The sequence below is a fragment of the Polistes fuscatus genome, unplaced genomic scaffold (genome assembly GCF_010416935.1).
Source record: "Polistes fuscatus isolate 324 unplaced genomic scaffold, CU_Pfus_HIC Scaffold5, whole genome shotgun sequence".
NCBI lineage: Eukaryota > Metazoa > Arthropoda > Insecta > Hymenoptera > Vespidae > Polistes > Polistes fuscatus.
The window spans coordinates 11,862,824-11,885,699 of NW_025113129.1; the positions used below are offsets into that span (position 1 = coordinate 11,862,824).

Consider the following 22,876-nt stretch of genomic DNA (forward strand, 5'->3'; position numbering starts at 1 on the left):
TCTCTACTTTTTTTCTTCTTTGTAAAACTTTTCATTATTTTAATGTGGAATGTGAAGTAAATCAATGTTATTACTTTATAAATGTATCCCAGTTACAAATTCGTTTTATACAAGTGCCAAAGTTGACCATTTGTCACGCAAATACTTTGTTCATGCTTTTAGCAATACTTCTAACTTGGCTATGTACATATATTATTTTTGATGATGGATCATATTGTTCAATTGTTTCATTATAAAATATGTATATTTAATATATCTTTTTTTCTCAGTACACGTGAACCATACCGTATAAGAAACTTTAATTTAATTTAAGGAAAATAAGTTCATATAAAGAAATATTAGGATAAATAATCATTTATAAATTATGAAAGGATACGTCCAAAATAATACGTATGTCTAATATTTAGAATTCAAATCAGCAATTGCGATAGAAGTTCTATTAAGGAAAATATGAATTGTAAATATGTATAGATGTTATGTTTTCAAATAGCAAAGGATACAAAAAGTCCACCAAAAAATCCACTAGTTAAAAGATTTCTTCTACTAATAAAATATTTTTTCCATTGTCCACCAGCCTTTAAGAGTAACATTGCCTGCGAAATAATTTATTGAATAAGTAACGTGAACACAATATTCATGACATACAGAGAGAATATAATTTATGTTAAATATTACCCATAATCCAAAGACTGCAAAGATATAGAAACCAAAACCATATAATCCAGTTAAACCTAATAATCCAGCAGTGCCTCCTGATAACGCTGCCATAGATATTCTACAGTATTCAACAACAGCAGCATTGTTCATAACGGCTGCCTCACTGTATGCAATAATTTCTGTAAAATAATTTAAAAATATTATTCTTACATATACTATTCAACGGATTTATTCATATTTCACAGTTTAAAAAAATGTTAAATGATGTTATGATCAGGACATTTAAACTGTATCATAGAGAACATAACCTCTAACTTACTTTACACGTCAAAAGATATAGATTTATTATATTAAGAATAATAATATGAATACCTAACCTCCTTTTTCTTGTTTTGTTTTAATTTTTCCCAACATGTCAGCGTAATATTTCAATCGTATAACAAATTTATAATGAGTAAACAAAATATTTCGATATATGTATTACTTGTCTTAATTTTACGAAGACAGTTTCAGGTTGTTCTCGTAATAAAACAAGTTACAGTAGTTACAGTGAGAGCGCGCGATATGTCTGCTTTCTTATTGGTTAATTCGAGAATTGAAAATAAATTGACATATGATCTATGTTAAATAAATACGATATAGAAATTCTAGAATTTTCAATGGTTTATAGTTCAAATTATTCAATATATTAATAAACGTATTAATACTTTGAATATAAAGAAAATAACAATAATATCATTAAATGCTAAAAATATATTTGTGCAATATTAACAGTACACATTGGTTACTAATTATGATTTCTTACAAAACATTATTCCGAATAGAAAAAATTTATCGATTTATTTCGGACATTAGATTATTTATTTTCTGCATTTGAATAAAATCAAGAGATTACAACAGATTTGAAGTATTTTCTTTTTCATCGAGAAAAATGATAAAAAACAAATTTCTCGAGAAAACGAAATAATAGAAAGTAAGAAACGTAATAGACACGTTATAACGATGATTAAAGAGAAAAATCATCATTGTAGAGAAGTATAAGTTAAAAAGATAGTAAGTTAGATTTTGAAATCGTTCTAATTTCTTGAACGACGTTCAGGGTCACGCTAAGAGAAGGACGAAGAAAAATGTAGAAGACGATGGCGCCGAAGAGAGAACGACGCTTTCGTCTTTAGCAAATCTTTTCGTAGAGAGAAGAAGAGATTGGTCGTTGGGATTCGATACGAGGGGGCTAAAGCGGGGTGGCTTGTGGCTCGAAGACAAAAATAGCTAAAGAGACCCGCTCTCAACTCTCTCTCTCTCTCTCTCTCTTACTCTTTCTTCTTCTTCTTCTTCTTCTTCTTTCTCTTTACTCCGCCACGATATTTGTGTTCCACCAGAGGTTCTTCAAGCTTCGACGGTTTTTTTTTCCCTCGGCTTTTTCTCTCGTCCATCGAGAAAAAGGAAAAGAGAATCGAATCGCGCGAGTTCGTCGACCACGATCGATCCCAACCGAACGACTTTGATTTTCGAAAAATAAAAAAAAAAAGATCGGTAAATCATCGCTCGAATTGTTTTAATTTGAAATAATTAAGGTGTAAGAGAAGATCGCGGGAAAAAATATTAGTGCCTCGTCGGGGTAGGTGTGTTTTACACCCCGATGGTGAATTTCGACGATATTAAACGAATATGACGTCTTCTTGATATTTATCATTTTTTTCTCTTTCTTTTTTTTTTTTCGATCTTCCACGACTTCGACGATATTTTATTTCGTTGTGTAACTCATCGAATTTCTATTCATCGTAAGTTAATTTCTTTTGTGGTTTTATATCTTCATAGCACGTATGAATGTGGATGCACATACGTAAGATCTTATTATCATTACGCGTTTTTCTGATTCGTGTTTTAAATAAAGGGTAAACAGGTAAATTGATTTGTTAAAGTAATCTTTATTAATTAATATCATTAATTTCGTTCAACGTAATGCAGTACACTATTAAACATTGCAACCAATTTCACGAGGTAGTAATATTTCGTTTTATTGGATGATCCTGTTAATGTCCTATGTGTAACATAAATTGCTTTAATTTTCTCCGGCCGGGTAACGTATGTGCGTGCCAAAGACCTTTACCTCGAAAATGAATGAAAATAACTATTCTTTCGAGTGTATTATTTAAACGAGACGATTCTTTTCTTCTTTTTCTTTTTTTTCCTTCTCGATTTCCTCGATATTTTCTATTCGAATAAAATTGCGCGAATTTCGAATAAAATTACAAGGAGAGAGGAAATTAATCTGTATACTCTGATTCATTTAGGAAATTGCATTAACCTTAACCTACGATCGATGTTATTCTTGTTAATTCGAAATGTAATTGGAACGATTGAGAGAGAGAGAGAGAGAGAGAGGCACACACATACATACATAGATAACGTACATAACTCATTAGGAGACATATGGACATGACTATTTTGGTTTCGTTGCTGGAAATAGGTTCGAGAATGAGACTGGTGCGATATGTTCATCGACTTGCACCTATTACCCTCGTCTATTCCCTTCTCTTTTTCATTTTGTGAATCAGTTACGTTTTTAACCGATGTCAATTTAAATTTGATTAAAGAAATAAATACTCGTTACACACACATTTAACGATTGTTTTAAGAATAATACAATTTAAGATATACATAATTTTGATGATCGGTAAATGATATGGGGTGATCAGTATATCATCTACCAATCTATTGTACGACACATAGGATTAGGAAACTTTTAACAATAATTCAAAAATATACTCGTAGTATCTTACCGTTCGTGGATCATCCTTTGAAAAATCTAGAAAAAAAATCGTGTAAATTTAAACGGGAAAAGAGAGAAAGGGGATTGATAAGGGAAAATGTGAAAATGTTGCTTGTTTTTATTAAGAGGTGGAGCCTCGTATAAACGTCGAGCATGCGGAATTTGTTTAGCGTTTAAACGCATGCGTAGGATTTCATCGGCGGTAGAGCGTTTTGGCCCTCCAGGACAGCGAGCATCCAGTCGGTGATCGTCGTCATTTCGATCGGTGTGCCTGACGAAAAGGTCGCCGTTCTCGGCCTTTTTATCCCTGGTTCGTTCTTGCACCCTCTCGTCCACCAGTCATCGTCATCACCATCGCGTAGTCGTCGTAGTCGGTGTGATCTTTGTTTTCTTTGTGTAACTCAATTGTTGTCCAGTGCAAAATTTGTTTAGCTTGGAGTTAAAGCTCTGGAAAAAGCAAGAAGTGGAAGAAGAGGAAGAGGAAGAGGAAGAGGAGGAAGAGGAAGAGGAAGAGGAAGGGAAGATCATGCTCGAATGTGATAAGCGTGCGTGTTTTTAACGAAGCGACGTTAAGAAGGGCCACCACTTTCCCTTTGGACGAGCTGTGAGCACGAGCTTGCGAGCAGGTAGCTTGCGAGCACGAGCTTGCGTACGTCGAGGAGGAAGAAACGAAGATCTTTCTCGTTGTTGTGTGACGATCTCGTGAAAGCTGGGTCGTCGCCGGTATGGCTGACAGCGAAGGTGGCTCCGAACAGGACGACGTATCATTCCTTCGTACGGTGAGTTTTTTTCCTCCCTCTGATTAATCCCTTTAATACGATTAAATACACTTTTTGCTCGTACATCCTCATTTTTTCATAAACCTTCGTTCTTTAGTTTCTTTTCAATCGTCGTGAAACGTTTATCGACGTTGTTGTTGCATTGTAAACAAATAATATCAGATTATATTTTTCTAATTACCGTTATATTTTTTCCAAGTAAAATTTAAACGAGATTGGTTTAATTTGTGGATTAAGTATAAATAACAAATATAGATTTTATATTTGACAAATATAGATTTTAATACGAGACACACAATTACGATTGAATTTTATTTTGATTGAAAGAAAAAAAATCTCAAGGGGTGGGACTTTATCAATCACCCATAGTTTCTCAATTTCATTCGATAGAATAAATCGAGTTAGAGTCTAGCGATGAAAGCGAGTTTCTCGATGAAAGGGTGGACTTATTGAATCATGGAAGCACTTAAAGCTCTCCATGCTAAACGACCTTGACCTCGTTTCCCTCGTAAACACCATGCGATCGCACGGTATTCGTCGGACAAATCGCCGACCTTGAGCTTTTCCAGCTACGAGCTCCTTGAACGTTCCGAAGGATACGTACACGCATGTTTCTCTGCGCGCTTGTGTTACATTTTATTTGTGAACGTACCTACTTTCTTTTCTCTGATTCATTCACACAAACACATATAAGAAGCACAAATATATACGAATATACATATATACGTGATATATTATTTATGATGCTATTATTACAATTGGATGTATTATATGCGTTAAGTGGAGAAGTAAAATTTTCGAATAAAATACGAAATCTTTTACCACGGAAGAGTTGAATTATCATATACGTGTAGAATTTTTTTTTGTATCCATTATTATTCCCTTCGTTTCATCACGTTCCTCGGTAAAGATCAGAAGGTTTCGTAGATCTTTTTGGTCGTTTTATTTCTTTATTTTTTTTTGTCGCTTTAGCACTTTAGCATTCAACGTTTTCTACATTGCAATTTTCTCGCGAGCCTTATATACTTTCGCTTTTTTTCATCAGCCAAGCAACACCATCTTTTACCGGCCTCGCGAGCCACTTCCGTTACTCGTTTACCCGGTGATTTGAAATACATTTCCAGATAAAAAATGATGAAAGGATTACGAGATAATATTAATCTTCGTCTTCGTCTTTTCGATTTGCATCGACATTTTTTTCTAGACGATCTGCTACCACTGCGATGCCTGTGTTTTTCGACGATAGGTTTTTCTTCATCGTTAATCCTTTGCTTTCGTAAATCATTCTCCATGTCGTGCCTGTCAAAATAAAAACTTGCATTATATCGTTTTCTCGTTGTTGTTGTTGTTATTATTATTATTATTAATTTGATACTGATTAATTTGATTATTATTGATTAATTTGATGTTCAACGTGTGTCGTAAAGAAAAAAAAATAAAAAACAGAAAAATCTTGTTAATTCGCGTTATTATACGAATGTTATATAGCACGGATAATTATTGATGCAGCACACGTGCTTACATATCACGACGTTAGAGGCGATGAATTATTTACTTATCCAACGCGATGTAAACAAGGGTAGGTAGGTAGGTAGGTAGATAGGTAGGTAGATATAATAGATAGATATAGTTCAGCGTAACGCTCGAAAAAATTTATCTTTGTCGAGTCAAAAAAATTCTCATGGTACGTTAGACCGAATTAAAAAAGAAAAGGAAAGAGAGAGAGAGAGAGAAAAAAGAAAGAAAAACAAACTATAGTTATCACAATTCAGTCGTAGTTACTCTCTCGTGTTATATATATTTTTATATTTATATATTTTTATATAGAAAAAGGGACGTGACTTTCTTTTCGAGCATCGTCAAATTGTCTGATCAAATAACTCGGTTAGAAAATAATCGTCGCATAATGATCTACGGTCTAAATATTAAACTTAATTAGTATTCCAAACGTAAAGGTCCTAGGTCGTCGTGAAACAAGTTGTATGCGGACATGCATACGTTATTTTATATATATATATATGTACGTGCGTAGGGGGGGGAGAGGGGAGAGTACGATTTTTTATATTAAATTTACTTACTAACAAGAACAGATAAAAAAAAAGGAAAAACGTCTCTCTCACCTGTCACTGTCACCTTGGTAAAGATTATTTTCGTTTTCCATTTTTATTAATACTAATGATAATATCTAATTGTACTTAATAATTTAACGTAATACCGAAAATTTGTTGATATGTCATTTTGACGGAAAACATCTGAAGTTTAGAACGAATTATTTTGTTTGATTAATTGATCGAGATCGTTCGACGTGTTGTTAATCGATCGATTATAAATCGATCTGATCGATCTTGATTTATCGATCTTTCTTTTTTTAAACGAAGAAGAGAACGGAAAAAAGAGAGAGAGAGAGAGAAAAATAAAAGTGTAAATATTGAAATAATATCGTCATTTTAATTGAACGATGTAGTAAGAAGATAGAATATAGTCGATTATATCAATAATTCTATCACGTTCGAATAATGCTTTAAAGTTCATATATACATATGTAAACACGTATATACACACTTTCTTTAAAATTATGCTCGACTGAAATGTGTTTAAAGATTTTCCACGTACGCTAAAAATCAATTGGAGTTTTATAAAATATAGTCACGTGAGAAAACGGTATCTTCGTTTCAATATTAGAAAAATAGAAGAAAAAAAAAATTGCATTCCACTATAAAACAAATTGTAAACAATTGTTTCGATCGAAGCTTAATCAATTCGAGAACGAAATTAAATGAATTATTATATATAGAGGAGGTATAAATTAAAATTACTTTGATACTAATCAATCTTAACATTTTTTTTCTTTTCTCGATACGAATAAATCGATTATTTTTAAACGAGATTTGTGTTTGTGCGTGTAAGAGAGAGAGAATTTGTAAAAACACGAAAAAAATTCGATGAAATCACTTTAAATTCATTTTTACGAATGAAAATGTTAGAACGTAATGTTTGAATCCTACTTGTTGCTTATATGTTAAGGGATAAAATACTTTCGTTGTTATTTCGCGTAAGAAAAATAAGAATACGATGAGGATGATATTTAACGACGATAAGAAAATGAAAATGCGCGAGAGATATCTATTTTGTTGAAGGAAGGTGCACCCTTGACCTATAGTACAATGGTGGTGCTTCGATCGTTTTTCTTTTAAAGGCAGACGACGGAAGTATCTGCCATGCTTAATTCCTCCTTCTTTCTCTCTCTCTCTCTCTCTCTCTCCTTCTAAAAGCTAGTATTATAATTTAATCAATTTGTAAATATATATTTATATATATATAATAATTAAATGTTAACGTGTAACATTTTCGCAAGCTTGAAAATCCGTTGATAAAATATAATAAAATGTATTATGTTGTAGCTTTCGCTGGACTGCATTATTTCCATATATAAACCCTTAAGTCCTTATATGTTTATCGTGTCCCACAAAGATGGGGTTGCTAGTTATTGTATACGTATGTTTGTATGTATATATGTATGTATGTATGTATGTATATACCTACAAGTTTCCGGATTGACATACAAATAAAAATGAATATAAGGATGAAAATTGTATAGCATGGAAATAAATATATAGGATGAGTTTTGTAAACTTTATCGTGACACTTATATATCACGAAAATAATTCTTTATTTTTTCATTAAATTGAAATATCTCTCCTGGTCAATATTTTAACAAATATAAAAATCTTTTGCTATAGTTGGTATGTGTGTTGATAAAGCTTTTTCCTTTTTGAAATAGTATAAGAAAATGTATAATATTTAAATCTCGTAATCATGTGTGATCGAATTTATAATATATATCGTATTATCACGTTCTATAAAGCAGCCGTTGTAATTTCAATCAGGTATTTATCTCGTAATAAACAAATTATACGCCGAATAGTCATCGTACCACATGATAATACCACAGATTGATAGGAATATTCTATCACGTACCGATCAATCATTAATTAAGAGTATTGAGACGTATATATCGAAACTGAGGACTGACATTTCGAATATTTATTAAAATAATATTTTTTATCATAGAAAATAATACTTATCCTCTCTATATTTTTATTTGCATTAAGTTTTTTGTCTAAATAATATTTAATATCGTAAAAAGTAGAGATTAGATAAAGAAATCTTTCTCAGACGAGAAGATTGTTCGTATTTTTACGTACAATAATACATTGTCACAAAAATTATAATAATTTTTCATTAAAAAAAAAAAAGCTAAAGTTGACCTTTAAATAACCTTAAACACTTCCATAAATAATGCTGTTATATTCGTTCGATAAAATTAAAATAAGATATTTTGGATTACAAATTTTCTTATAAAACATTCATATTCACTCTTATTTTTTCCTTTTTATTTAAATATCTCAATTTACTAAACACTTATTTTTCGTATATGCTTACGTATATTTATCAATATAGTTAGATTGATTTTAAGGAAATATATTTTACAAAAAAAATGATCAATTGACAATATAACGAAGTAGTAAATATTAATTATATCGTTTCGTTACACGAATGTTTGCAATAATTTGGAATAATTTGGGATCATAATAAATTCGTAATAACGCACCTATTCATTTGAGAAAATCAGTGAGTCATATTTGCCACGTATGTATGCATATGTACACAAATACGCCGTAGATTACTATTACGATATTATTACGACTTAAGAGGCGGAGCTTACTTTTTCCGGTGGATAACGATCAAAAGCTCAGGGAAGAAGGTATTTTCTTGAGCTCTTGCGCAGGCGGCCGTTTCTGCATTCTTAAGGCCGGCCAATTTGGTTCTGGCACGACGACTATAACTTCTGTTATTTGGCCAACATTATATTTCACTATTTCGTAAAGGCCTAAGTTATAGCTTGAGTTTTGTACAAAAAAAAAGACGAAAGAATAAGAATAAAAAAGAAATAAAATGAAATGAAAAGGAAAGAAAAGAAAAGCACTAACCCCCCCTGACTCTCCTTTTTATATTTTTTTCATTTCTTACCTATGCATATACTTGTAAATAATGCAACGGGTTTTATTACGATCAACCTATGTAATTTACATTTGCAACGTAATGATTCTCAATGCATAATAATTATATTGCAACGGCAATTTCATTTCGACGAACGGTGATACGAGCAAAATTAAGTCAATCATTCAATAATTAATTTTAATTGATACAATTTTGATTATAATATAATATAAACCGTATAATATATATATATATATATTGCTTTTTATTATAATTTACAGGAGGATATGGTATGTCTGTCCTGTACAGCAACAGGCGAGAGGGTTTGCCTGGCAGCCGAAGGTTTTGGCAATCGACACTGTTTCCTCGAAAATATCGCAGACAAGGTAGCCGACACACATTTACTAACATTGCTAACAATTTCATAGTGATACAATAGAAAATGTTAATAATTCAATTTTGTTGACTTATCTTTATACATTTTCTTCTTTTTCTTCTTTTATAATTTCAGAATATTCCTCCAGATCTATCGCAATGTGTGTTTGTGATAGAACAAGCTCTCTCGGTGAGAGCCCTACAGGAATTAGTCACGGCTGCTGGCTCCGAGACGGTAACGTTTTAATTCTTTTTTTTTTCTTTTTTTATCTTATTTATTATATATTATTTTCATTAAACGAACGACTGGATCGTTAATTTTTACATTAGGAATTTGGTCAAGTCGTTATATTCGCGAAAGAAAATTGTTATATTTATAAAATAATACGATCAAATATTATACGATTTACGATAAATAAAACATTTGTTTACAAAGTTTATAATTTGCATAGGAGTCGGCCATAAAAATGTGCTACCCTGTGCTGTCGTTACCTGTTCATTTGTAAGAGATGTGATAGACGATCAACGTTTGTTTTTTTTTCTTGTTCATTTCCTATATGAGTTCATTTCCTATACGAAAAAAACAACAATTATTTATATACGATTAGAAGAGTTTTAGTTGAAAGTTTCTTGGTTGTTATTTAATTTGTTTTTTTTTCTTCCTCTTCTTCTTCGGTAATATAATAATAGGATTTCGAATCGTCATCGTGTTGTCGGTATTAGCTTAATGCATCCGCACGCACATCCCTTTTTGTTCAGTAATTGTAGCATGTGTCCAGTGTCCGTATGATCGCATAATGATGCATATTATTGTCATCGCTATTTTTTTCCCCGTCCACCCCCCCACTGCCCCTCGTCAGTTGTTTTCTTTCTTTTTTTATATCACATCTTTTAAAAAACGAACGTATCACCCGAAAACATTACTAAAAATCATTATCACCTTGTGAATCAACGTATATATTACAAATTTGTCTCTTTACGATCTTTATTTATTTCTCTTTTTTTTTTTTTAATAAATGTGAATTCCCCCCCGCCCCCCGAAAAAAAAAACAATAGTTACAAGAACATTTATCATTCTTTGTATTTCTTTTCTTTCCAGCAGCAAGAGAATTTAGTAAGTATAATTACATATCGGTCTAGGGCTTCTTTCTCACGATTCGTAATTTTTTGTTTCTTTTTTTGAATGATTATCGTCGGCTTGCGTTATTTTTTATGTGCTGGCCACAAGATATAATTAATTATATAATGCAAATTCGCAAATTACATATATCCTACGTACATTGAAAAATTGTTCATTAACTTCAACGTAACGTTACTTGCACGACGCATATTCCTTTTGCATATACTTGTGTGTACTAATAATGCGATAACTTACATGTACATTATGATTACATTGCAATATATATATATACATATATGTATATACATGTGCGCATAAATATTTAGGATAAATGATGTATCGTAAGCTGCTAACTATATTTTGTCTAACGTGAATGTATTTATGGCCATCTCTTATCATCACATTTAGAAGCCTGAAAATAATAGATACGATCGAAGTACGATCAACAAATTGAAAAACCAATTAAATATCCTTATTTATATATCTTTAGGGAAAAGGTACCGGATCAGGACACAGAACATTACTTTATGGCAATGCCATACTTTTGAGGCATCTAAACAGCGACATGGTACGTTAACAATACAATTTATTTATCATTTAATAGAATATATATAATTCATACCTTTTTTCTTATTATATTCATTAATTTTATTTTTTTCAGTACCTGGCATGTCTGTCAACGAGTTCATCGAACGATAAACTCGCATTTGACGTAGGTTTACAACAACATTCACAAGGTTAATCGTACAAAACAATTATCTATTATATTTCATTATTATTCATTAAGAAATAGGTGAATTACATAGAACATTGTTCTTTTTTTTACAGGCGAAGCTTGTTGGTGGACAGTACATCCAGCTTCGAAACAAAGATCTGAAGGTGAAAAGGTCCGAGTAGGTGACGATCTAATTCTTGTATCTGTGGCCACTGAAAGATACTTGGTAAGAGATATATTAATATTTTTAAATAATATTCAACATTTTATTATAATAATTAAATCATAAAATATCAATATGAATACGTATAATTGACATCATAATTATTTTCAAATTCAAATGATTTTTATAGCACACAACGAAAGAAAATGATTTATCAGTAGTAAACGCATCGTTTCACGTGACACATTGGTCGGTACAACCTTATGGTACTGGTATAAGTAGAATGAAATACGTAGGATACGTTTTTGGTGGTGACGTTTTAAGATTTTTTCATGGTGGCGACGAGTGTCTTACTATACCTTCGACATGGAGCACGTCACCCAATCAAAAGTATTTTATATCTTCCTCCTTTATCTCATTTATTATTGATATATAATTATATATAATGTAATAATGATTTATTTGACAAATATTTGATCTATAGTATCGTAACATACGAAGGAGGAAGTGTTATGAGTCAAGCAAGATCCTTGTGGAGGTTGGAATTAGCTAGAACAAAATGGGCAGGTGGTTTTATCAATTGGTTGCATCCAATGCGTATAAGACATCTGACAACTGGTCGATATCTTGCAGTAAAAGAAAATAATGAATTATATTTGGTGGACAGGTCATTACTCTCTTCATCATTTTTTTCAAATTTATTATTTTTTTTTTAACATCGTTCTATTTATTTTCATTAACCTAAATGTTATCTTTATAATAATATATCAATTATAGAAACGAAGCAACGATAGAAACTTCGACATTCTGGCTGAGACAAGAGAAGGATGATCAAAAAATAATACTCGAGGATAAAGATTTAGAAGTTATTGGAATGCCGATTATTAAATATGGTGACTCGACGGTTATTATGCAACACTCTACAACCTGTCTCTGGGTTTCTTACAAGGTATAAATAAATGTTAATTCATGATTATTTATAAGATATATATTTTTATTTTTATTATCAATTTGTTTTTTCTTTTTTTCTTTTTTTTTTCGTTTCCTCTTATCGGTTTATTTCAGTCGTACGAGACAAAAAAGAAAGGCGTGGGTAAGGTGGAAGAAAAACAGGCGGTATTGCACGAGGAAGGAAAAATGGACGATGGTTTGGATTTTTCACGTTCCCAAGAAGAAGAATCTAGAACGGCACGTGTTATTAGAAAATGTAGTAGCTTGTTCACGCAATTTATTACGTAAGCATTTTTTTTTTTTATTATTATTTAAGAGACTTAGGCTGTATCGATCGAAGTTACGTTATTAAACAATAACGAGATATTCAAAGTTAACAATAAACATGTCTTTTTTTTTCTTTTTAGAGGTTTAGAAACGTTGCAAATTAATAGAAGAGCATCGATGTTTTTTCAAAATGTAAATCTCAATGAGATGGTAATGTGTCTGGAAGATTTAATCAATTATTTCGCACAGCCAGAAGATGATATGGGTAAATATTAACCGCGAATGTGTGTGTGTGTTGAAATTAAATGACAATTATAAAATATCAATGAATTCTTTCAGAACACGAAGAAAAACAAAACAGATTTCGTGCGTTAAGAAATCGTCAAGATCTGTTCCAAGAAGAGGGTATATTAAATCTCATTTTGGAAGCGATAGATAAGATAAACGTGATCACTTCGCAAGGCTTTCTTGTCGCACTTTCTGGAGACGAAAGTGGTCAAGCGTGGGATCAAATTTCTGGTTACCTTTATCAATTATTGGCAGCTATAATCAAAGGAAATCATACGAATTGCGCTCAATTTGCAAATAGCAATCGTTTGAATTGGTTGTTCAGTCGTTTAGGTTCTCAAGCGTCCAGCGAAGGTACCGGAATGTTGGACGTACTTCACTGCGTTCTTATTGATTCGCCCGAAGCTTTGAATATGATGAGGGTACTTCAATTTTTTCTTTTGTTTTTTATTTTTCTTTTTTGGTACGATTAAACGAAGAAACGTATATATATATCTAATTTGAGTTTGATTTGTGTTCATTTTTTTAGGATGAACATATCAAAGTGATAATCTCACTTCTGGAGAAACATGGCAGAGATCCAAAAGTTTTGGACGTGTTGTGTTCCCTTTGCGTGGGTAACGGAGTAGCTGTACGATCATCGCAGAATAATATATGTGATTTTTTGCTTCCTGGAAAAAATTTACTTCTTCAGACGCAACTGGTTGATCACGTAGCTAGCATCAGACCTAACATATTTGTCGGTAGAGTCGAGGGATCAGCGTTATATCAGAAATGGTATTTCGAAGTTACCGTCGATCATATTGAACAAACAACTCACATGATGCCACATTTGCGGATAGGTTGGGCTAACACAGCTGGGTAAATATCTCATCTGACATTTGATTAATATTTAATATCAATACTTATATATTAATTGATCAATTATCGATTTGTATACTTTTGTTACAGTTACATGCCGTATCCGGGTGGTGGCGAAAAATGGGGTGGAAACGGTGTCGGTGACGATCTTTACTCGTTCGGATACGATGGCGCGAATCTTTGGACAGGTGGTAGAAAGACACAAGTTGTTCAAGATGCTACGGAACCATTTATTAGAAAAAGCGATGTAATTGGTTGTTCCTTGGACTTGACGGTTCCTGTAATATCGTTCACCTTTAACGGGACGCACGTTGCCGGCTCGTTCAGAAATTTTAATCTCGACGGAATGTTTTTCCCAGCGATCAGTTGTTCCTCCAAATTATCCTGTAGATTTCTTCTCGGTGGCGATCATGGAAGATTGAAGTATCAACCGCCTGAGGAATTTTCACCTCTGGTAGAAAGTCTGCTACCCCAACAGATACTTTCCTTGGATCCTTGTTTCTATTTTGGGAATATGAATAAAGTTGTATTAGCCGGGCCATGGTTGGTGGAAGATGACACGGCATTTGTTCCTGCACCGGTTGATACTTCCATGATCAATCTACCAAGTTACGTCGAACAGATAAGAGACAAACTTGCCGAGAACATTCACGAGATGTGGGCGATGAACAAAATCGAAGCTGGATGGATATACGGTGAACACAGAGACGATTTAAGAAAAATTCATCCCTGTATCGTACAATTTGAAAGATTACCGGCCGCGGAAAAACGATATGACACTCAATTAGCCGTGCAAACGTTGAAGACCATATTAGCTCTTGGATATTACATTACAATGGACAAACCACCTTCTAGAATAAAAACATTAAGGTTACCTAACGAACCTTTCTTACAAAGCAGTGGTTATAAACCGGCACCTCTCGATCTCAGTGCCATCAATTTAACCCCTAAAATGGAGGAATTGGTGGATCAATTGGCAGAAAATACGCACAATCTTTGGGCGAAAGAGCGAATCAGTCAAGGTTGGACTTACGGATTGAACGAAGATTCTGAAATGAGAAGGAGTCCGCATTTGGTACCGTATCCTAAAGTAGATGAGGCTATTAAAAAAGCTAATCGGGATACTGCCAGTGAAACTGTTAGGACGCTTCTCGTTTACGGTTATATGCTTGATCCACCAACTGGTGAACAACACGAGGGTAAAGTTTCAATATTTTTCATTATGAATAGTTCTAGTTCATAGTAACTAATAATACACATATATTAAAATAGGTGTCTTAGAAAATTTGGACGGGTTAGAAATTCTTTTTCTAACCATTCTAACATCTAATTTTTTTTCTAACCCGTTCAAATTTCCTAAGGCACCTATTTTAATAGTTTTATTTTCTGGACAAGATAAAAAACCAATTAAATACACATATATATTTATATATATATTTTGTCTGGTTGTGTGTTACAGCTCTATTGTTAGAAGCTAATAGATTACGACAACTGTACTTTAGAACGTATAGGGTTGAGAAACATTATGCGGTTAACAGTGGAAAATGGTATTTCGAATTCGAAGTTTTAACAGCCGGTCCTATGCGCGTTGGTTGGGCAAAAGCTGACTGTATGCCAGGAAGTATGTTGGGTAGCGACGAGAATACCTGGGCATTCGATGGCTATAACGTAAGTAACCGATCCTGTCAAATATTTTATATCTAATTTCGTAGATCTTCGAAGATATTTAACAAATGGATTATAAGAATGAAACATTTGATCACGTCGTTGTATGTTCGTACGAAATACGAGTAAGTTGAGTAAGTTGAGTATACGAGTAATCGCGTATAATTTATTATTTTTGTTCACGAACGATATAAAATAAGTTCCTGATTTGTGTTGATAATAGTTACAATTTTTAGATGCAATTATTTTCTTAAGCCTGTACATATAAAAAAAAAAGAAAAAACAAAAATACATTTTAAAAATCCGTGCAGACACGGAGGATGTTAATTAATTATTATTATTATAAATCTAGCGAAGATCTTGACCGAACGATAGACATAGTTCGGTGGCCTAAGCGCTTCGCGGTATCGACGTTAATATTATTTGTAAATGTAGAATTATGAAAATAATCCAAAAAATCATCGTGAATGTCAGGTGACTAAGGTACACGCTGGTACTCACGAATCATTTGGTCACAAATATCAAGTGGGCGACATAGTTGGCTGTTTCATTGACGTCGCAGACAGAACTATCAGTAAGAGTCTCATTTTCCGATAGTCACTAGAGGTCCACTATATTTTGATTTGTTTTTTCGTCACTACTTTTGTCTTTGTCTCGTTCTATATGTTTATTTCATGTTGACTTGGTTTTTTCTGCATCCTTGCTCCAAGACGAATGAAATCGCTGAATATTTCATTCACAAGTGTGGCTTCACTCTGATCGCCGTCTAGTCACGCAAGAGTCATTTGTCAAGATATTATTATTATTCAGGCAACACGATCTCATCGAAACATCATAAGTTCAATAATACTATGAGAGAAAATGCCGGAACGTGTAACTGTGAAATAAACTGTGCGAGATCATCCTATACTCACACACGTACAAAAATAATATTAATTCAAAAGACAAAACAAACAAAAAACAACAACAACAAAATAATAATAATAATAATAATAATAATAATAATATTAATATTAATAATAATAATAATAATAATAATAATAATCGTCGTCGCAGTTCTATTCGTTATTGAAATCTTCCCATCGAAACGTTATGTAGTTTATATACTACGATTCGTGGTTACGAATTGATGAACAAACAAGACTGTTGAACTTGTTCATTTTGTTTTAAAGGAGGAAAAAGTATACTCGGGCACAGCCGAAACATTCGGCAAGCAATGGCAGGTTGGAGATGTTGTCGGGGTTTTCCTGGATCTAATTGACCGAACTATTAGTAAGACGGAATCTTTAAACGAATGCTTCAGCTGCCATTTAAAGCTATAAACATTATATATATGTATATGTATATATATATATAATATTATGTGTGATATATACACATTGTATATTGTATATAACACATAAATACATGATATGCAATGTAAAAGACATATCTATGTATGTGTATGCGCGCGTGTTAGATGATTCGTGTGTGTTATCCTTACCAGTGGTAGTTCGATCATTTTTTTTATTTCTAAATATATATATATATATATATATATATATATTTTATTTTATTTTATATTTCAATTTTGTATATTTATATATTATTTATTATTAACAAGAAAAATAATAATTGTCTAAGAGACCGCGTGTGATAACGACGAAAATAATTGTTCGAAACGTGTATATGTAATCGGAAAATAATTGTGTATCCTTTTCAACAGTGTTTAAATCATTATTCGTTTAACAAAAGTTAAACATTATTATTTTTGTCCAAATTTTCTCGCACAATATTTATATCGAGCACTTTTATATATTACATATGTGTGAATACGAATTTGTTTATATTATAATTCGTGCATGCAACATATATATATATATTTTATTTTTTGCCAATATCGAGATTTTACTACTGGTTTTGGTGTAACTTTAGGATGAATCAAATTCAGACGCATATACATCATACATATATACTTTGATTATATATAGTTAGATTACTGGATACAGAATCCGCTAATTTGATTAGTATTCGTGTTACATAGTCGCGCATAAAAAAATCCTTTACATTAAAATAATGAAACAATCCTTATGTGTGTACAATTTGTTTTTTTATAGAATTATAATACATACATATATCTCTCCATTACTATTAATCTATTAAATAATAATAATAATTGAAATACGTGGTACGAATCTGGACTGATGTTTTAGACACGATTCAATATATATATATATTTTTTTATATATCTTTATCACTCGTTCACGTCAAATTATTGGCAGCCAAGCCAAAATGAGTGTTTCAGTTTTTTTTTTAAAGGGATTTCGTTAATTTTCTTTCATCCTATCATAATATAATATCATCGTAATATATTTCCGTATATGTTGGGATTAACCAGCAAAGCCAGTCACACAGTCCTGGTTTTATCATTATTAATAATAACATCATTGTAATTTGTCAATCGAAATAGCGTCTATATTCGAACTGTCTTGCGGTATCCAGTATTCTACTGAGCATTATACTGTTATTAAAAAAACAGTGCTTTCGTGATTCATAATTATTAATCATTTAATCCAAATACTGAATCCTAATTCACACGATGTAACGATGATAACATTAATATCGCTTTGGAGGATGGCTGCTCGATGCTCACATATTTTTACAATTTTTTTCTTTTTCATTTCTATTTGTTTTTTAATTTTTCTTCTTCTTCTTGTTTATTATTTTTTATTAAGAAATATTATTTTCTTTCTTCTTTTCTCTACTATCTCTTCTTTCTTTTTTTTTTTTTCTTTTCTTTTCACGTGCTCATTATTATTTTTCAAAACAAATACTATATGGTGATACGTTCTTTCGTCGTATTCCATGCGTCTCCGGGGATTAATAAAGTTTCATCCAAAGTTGTAATATCGTTGTTGACATTTATCCTTTGTTTAAGTTTGTTAAAACATACGTTTTTCTATTGACTATTCCCGTTAACAATATCATTGCTTTATTCCACAGAACCAATACCGTGCATATGTGCGTAGTATACATACTTCTCTCCATGTAGAACATTATCCGTTACATCTCTTTAGGTCACCCCTTCGTGTTAAAGTAATATGCATATAAAGTTGCATGCATGTGTAACTGGTTTTAATTAAGTTACTCTCGCATTTGCTTTTTTGTGGTATCTATTATATAAAATACATTTTTTTTATTACTACTACTATTACTACTACTACTACTATTACTATTACAATTACTACTATTGTCGTAAATAACGAATTTAATCAATCCATCTTCATGTCCGAACTTATTTAATCTACTTTTTTTTTCCCTTCTTTTATTAACATTCCTAGCTCTCTTTTCTCTAATTAATCGCGCTTTATTATTATGTCTTGCTTAAATGTTGCCGTTTATTTTACCTTCGTATTAAAACCTAGACAGAAATTCTGGATCGTGATTAATATCATTATGAAAATACAAAGAGAAGAAAAAAATAAAGAAAGAGAGATAAAGAAAATTTCGCGAAACGTGTTTTTAAATAATCCAGAATTTCTCTCGATATTAACGTTATCGAATAATTAAAAATTTTAAATTGTAAAACAATAATTTAGGTTTTTCATTAAACGGAGAACTTCTGATGGATGCACTCGGTGGTGAAACATCGTTCGCCGACGTACAAGGTGATTCCTTCGTACCAGCTTTTACACTTGGCGTCGGACAAAAGGCTAAACTGACGTTTGGTCAGGACGTGAATACTTTGAAATTTTTCACTACTTGCGGTTTGCAAGAAGGATACGAGCCCTTTTGCGTGTAAGTTTTCTATCTAATTTATCGTCTCGAATGATACACAATTGTAATTCGTTGATTGTACGACGCGTACGATATCTGTCAATTATTTGATTTATTTGATTTTGTTGTTATCTTATTTTAATATTATAGGAACATGAATCGTTTAGTCACGTACTGGTACACGAAGGATCAACCAATTTTCGAGAACACCGATGACATGGCTGATACCAGGATAGACGTTGCTAGAATTCCTGCAGGATCGGACACACCGCCGTGTTTGAAAATTTCTCACAACACATTTGAAACTATGGAAAAAGCCAATTGGGAATTTTTACGACTTTCCCTTCCCGTTATTTGCCTGTCAACGTTTATATCGGAGAACGAGAAGGTACGAAGATGGCAAGAAATTAAAATGCATCAGAGCAGACTTTTGTCCGAACAATTCGAACAAACCCAACAGGCTGCACCTTCCGCTCAAATGGAACAAATCATGAAATCTGGATTTAGCATGAGCGATATCAAAGGTATAAACTATATCATATTTTATTTGATATACATATAAGTGTAGGATTCGTGAAAAAATTGACTGGTCCGGGATTCGAACCCGGATTTTCCGCTTTCCGGGCGACTGCTCTTTAACCATTGAGCTATCCAGAGCCCACCGTCCAATCTTCTCACGAATGCCTACTTAAGTTTGGCTTGGAGGCGCTCGCATCCCATATAAAATTGTGTATTCATTGGAAATGATTTGCTGTGCACAGGTTTGCAAAGGAATTATTCTGAAGATGCGGTAGAAGCTGATGAGATGGCAAAAGAGTCACCAATACCAATGCAAAGAAATAAACCTATGAGACCACCGAGAAAGGGTTCGATTTATGGATCACGTTCCGGAGCTATGGATGGTGCTGTAAACGAAGCAGAAATGAACGGTTACGGAGAGATGAACGGTGACGTCAAAGATGATAAAAAGAAACGTGGTCGTTCGCCGTTTAGGTAAAAATCAATTTCAAAGATTATTTCCTTTTAATACTTTACCGAACATACTGATACATCGATATACTCGAAAAATATCGATTACAGGAAAAAACGATAAATGCTTATGTAATGTAAATTTAAAAATTAATTATACGTACCGGTAAAGTGTTAAAAATGATTTCACATCGTAAGATTAATTTTAACGCTTTAAACGTTCTTAGAAAGCTTAGCAAAGAAATGGAAGATGTGTAAGTAAATTCGACAGCATAACACGTAATGCGTGTTACATTATGTGATTATATTCTTTAATGTTTAAAATAAAAAATAATAAATATTTCCCGAAGAAAATATCTTCAATATTGTGTTTCTCTATTTTAAAGATTCTTTTCGCGGAAAGCAAAATCACCGGAGGCAAAAGCTAAAACACCGGAGCTTCAAGTACGTTCCGACGTATCCGATAAAAGTACAAGGACGCTTACAGCAAGTAAAACCGGAATTAAAACTGCTCAAATACGTGTCTCTACTGTAAGTTGAATCTTTGAAATGAAATGATACGTGTTATACGTGAAATAGAGATTTCAATTGAATCATTTGTTTATATTTTTTGCAGACCGATTTGAAAGTAGTCCCACCACAAATTCCGGAACGTAACGCACCTAAAATAATGTCGGTTTTGACTGGCAGTGGGGTGGAAGCGATCGGTAATGAAATCTTTGACGCGGAATGTTTAAAATTAATGAACGAATATTTCTACGGTGTTAGAATATTTCCCGGGCAAGATCCGACACACGTATACATTGGTTGGGTAACTTCGCAATATCATTTGCACACGAAGGATTTTAATTTGTCCCGCGTTAGGAAAGCTTCGGTTGTCATTACAGATGATTACGATCGTCCAGTAGAACAGTAAGTTATTTAAAATTGATAAAAATGAATTAATGAGTCTTATATACCCATGCAAAGATGTTCACTTAATAATTCAATATTTTTCAGAGTCGATAGACAAAGTTGTTACATGGTAAGAGCCGATGAATTATACAACGAAGTTACCCAAGATGCATCGGGAAAGGGTGCATCCCAAGGGATGTTCGTCGGTTGTTTCGTGGACACCGCCACGGGTTGCATTTCTTTCACCTGCGAGGGTAAAGAAACCAGTCACAAATTCAAAATGGAACCTGACACGAAATTGTTTCCTGCGATATTCGTCGAAGCTACCAGCAAAGAGATCCTTCAAATCGAACTTGGAAGAACGTCTACGACGTTACCGTTATCGGCAGCAGTTTTACAAAATTCGGAACGTCATGTAATTCCACAATTTCCTCCCAGACTCAAAGTGCAATGTCTGAAACCTCATCAATGGGCCAGAGTACCAAATCAATCGCTTCAGGTGCACGCTTTGAAATTGTCCGATATCAGAGGTTGGTCGATGCTTTGCGAAGATGCAATTTCAATGTTGGCTTTACATATTCCTGAAGAAGATAGGTGTATCGATATTCTCGAACTCATTGAAATGGACAAACTTTTAAGGTACATCCATCGGAAAAGTTATATACATCCGATTATACACGTACAAATGTAATTACTTTATTTGTTAAGATAATTCAAATATCGTTACTGTTAACGTTTATAGTTTTCACGCTCACACATTAACGCTGTATGCTGCATTGTGTTATCAATCGAACTACAGAGCAGCTCATGCATTGTGTCAACACGTCGATCAAAAACAATTATTGTACGCTATCCGAGCCGAATATATGTCCGGACCATTAAGACAAGGTTTTTACGATTTACTGATCGCATTGCATCTCGAGTCTCACGCAACTACGATGGAAGTGTGCAAAAATGAATTTATCATACCTCTAGGTATAATTTATTAGATCGTTGAACATTATTACGTAATGTTTATTCTCATTTATTATAATTTATAATTAATATATATATATTTACAGGTCAAGAATTGAAGGATTTGTACGAAGATCCCGAAATGAAACATAGTCTTAGATATTTGGAAACTGAATCCGTACGGCCGCAAATGAAGATGACTGATATAAGGTAAGAATAATTGTTTTCAAGTAGATGTGAATCTTTACTAATCGATCGGCTATCAAGGCGAATTCCTTCTAGCGATCAAACTATCGAGAATATAAGAAGTCTATACAGTCCACATTTTCCTCTCGATGTTGTACGTGATTACGTGATGATGGCATTAAACGAGGCCGTTGAAGTCAATCAGGTTCATAATCGAGATCCTATAGGAGGCAGCAACGAAAATTTATTCTTGTAAGTAAAATAATAACTTAATTGATATTTTTCATTTGAAAATAATAATATTATATTATAATAAATATTTTTCACACACGTAGGCCATTGATAAAACTCGTGGATAGATTACTTTTGGTTGGAATGCTTAGAAACGAGGATGTCGTGAAATTACTTATTATGATCAATCCTGAAACTTGGGATCCAACATTTGATAAAGGTATCGTGTTAGATTTAAAAATGTTCTAATAAACTTTCCTTTACTATATAT

The 22,876-nt window shown here is 32.7% G+C and overlaps 2 protein-coding genes across 14 annotated transcripts in view; one reads left to right on the forward strand and one right to left on the reverse strand.

The window, feature by feature from the left end:
* Positions 1 to 28: 28 nt before the first annotated feature.
* LOC122522331 (ER membrane protein complex subunit 6) lies at positions 29 to 1,211 on the reverse strand. The gene is made up of 5 exons (XM_043643358.1): positions 1,035 to 1,211; positions 676 to 836; positions 501 to 593; positions 377 to 396; positions 29 to 296 (listed from the first exon to the last, which is right to left on the reverse strand). Exons 1-5 carry the CDS (start codon positions 1,069 to 1,071, stop codon positions 266 to 268), a joined length of 342 nt encoding a protein of 113 aa, XP_043499293.1. The 5' UTR covers positions 1,072 to 1,211; the 3' UTR covers positions 29 to 265.
* A 779-nt stretch (positions 1,212 to 1,990) lies between these two features.
* Positions 1,991 to 22,876, forward strand: part of LOC122522335 (ryanodine receptor) — a 36,389-nt gene continuing 15,503 nt past the window's right edge. For 4 of the 13 annotated variants that reach the window (XM_043643363.1, XM_043643365.1, XM_043643364.1 and 1 more), the window contains exons 1-29: positions 1,991 to 2,438; positions 3,620 to 4,209; positions 9,492 to 9,596; positions 9,722 to 9,820; positions 10,685 to 10,699; positions 11,196 to 11,273; positions 11,367 to 11,442; positions 11,534 to 11,646; positions 11,774 to 11,973; positions 12,068 to 12,250; positions 12,361 to 12,532; positions 12,649 to 12,818; positions 12,942 to 13,066; positions 13,141 to 13,511; positions 13,619 to 13,950; positions 14,041 to 15,149; positions 15,410 to 15,618; positions 16,788 to 16,887; positions 19,194 to 19,392; positions 19,522 to 19,895; positions 20,133 to 20,364; positions 20,568 to 20,594; positions 20,727 to 20,871; positions 20,957 to 21,252; positions 21,340 to 21,873; positions 21,977 to 22,209; positions 22,296 to 22,398; positions 22,471 to 22,626; positions 22,710 to 22,825. In XM_043643363.1, coding sequence (XP_043499298.1) covers positions 4,156 to 4,209; positions 9,492 to 9,596; positions 9,722 to 9,820; positions 10,685 to 10,699; positions 11,196 to 11,273; positions 11,367 to 11,442; positions 11,534 to 11,646; positions 11,774 to 11,973; positions 12,068 to 12,250; positions 12,361 to 12,532; positions 12,649 to 12,818; positions 12,942 to 13,066; positions 13,141 to 13,511; positions 13,619 to 13,950; positions 14,041 to 15,149; positions 15,410 to 15,618; positions 16,788 to 16,887; positions 19,194 to 19,392; positions 19,522 to 19,895; positions 20,133 to 20,364; positions 20,568 to 20,594; positions 20,727 to 20,871; positions 20,957 to 21,252; positions 21,340 to 21,873; positions 21,977 to 22,209; positions 22,296 to 22,398; positions 22,471 to 22,626; positions 22,710 to 22,825 — 5,926 coding nt within the window. In that variant the 5' untranslated portion in view covers positions 1,991 to 2,438; positions 3,620 to 4,155. Of the gene's footprint in view, positions 2,439 to 3,619; positions 4,210 to 9,491; positions 9,597 to 9,721; positions 9,821 to 10,684; positions 10,700 to 11,195; positions 11,274 to 11,366; positions 11,443 to 11,533; positions 11,647 to 11,773; positions 11,974 to 12,067; positions 12,251 to 12,360; positions 12,533 to 12,648; positions 12,819 to 12,941; positions 13,067 to 13,140; positions 13,512 to 13,618; positions 13,951 to 14,040; positions 15,150 to 15,409; positions 15,619 to 16,089; positions 16,190 to 16,787; positions 16,888 to 19,193; positions 19,393 to 19,521; positions 19,896 to 20,132; positions 20,365 to 20,567; positions 20,595 to 20,726; positions 20,872 to 20,956; positions 21,253 to 21,339; positions 21,874 to 21,976; positions 22,210 to 22,295; positions 22,399 to 22,455; positions 22,627 to 22,709; positions 22,826 to 22,876 lie in introns of all 13 variants that reach the window. The other 9 variants (XM_043643369.1, XM_043643370.1, XM_043643372.1 and 6 more) reach the window with 6 other exon arrangements.

Excerpts from the sequence above, each read along its gene's own strand:
- LOC122522331 (XM_043643358.1), bottom strand. The coding sequence starts at position 1,071 with ATGTTGGGAAAAATTAAAACAAAACAAGAAAAAGGAG. Across the intron at positions 837-1,034 it reads AACAAAACAAGAAAAAGGAG|AAATTATTGCATACAGTGAG; the intron begins GTTAGGTATTCA and ends ATTATTTTACAG. Across the intron at positions 397-500 it reads GATTTTTTGGTGGACTTTTT|ACATACGTATTATTTTGGAC; the intron begins GTATCCTTTGCT and ends TCTAAATATTAG.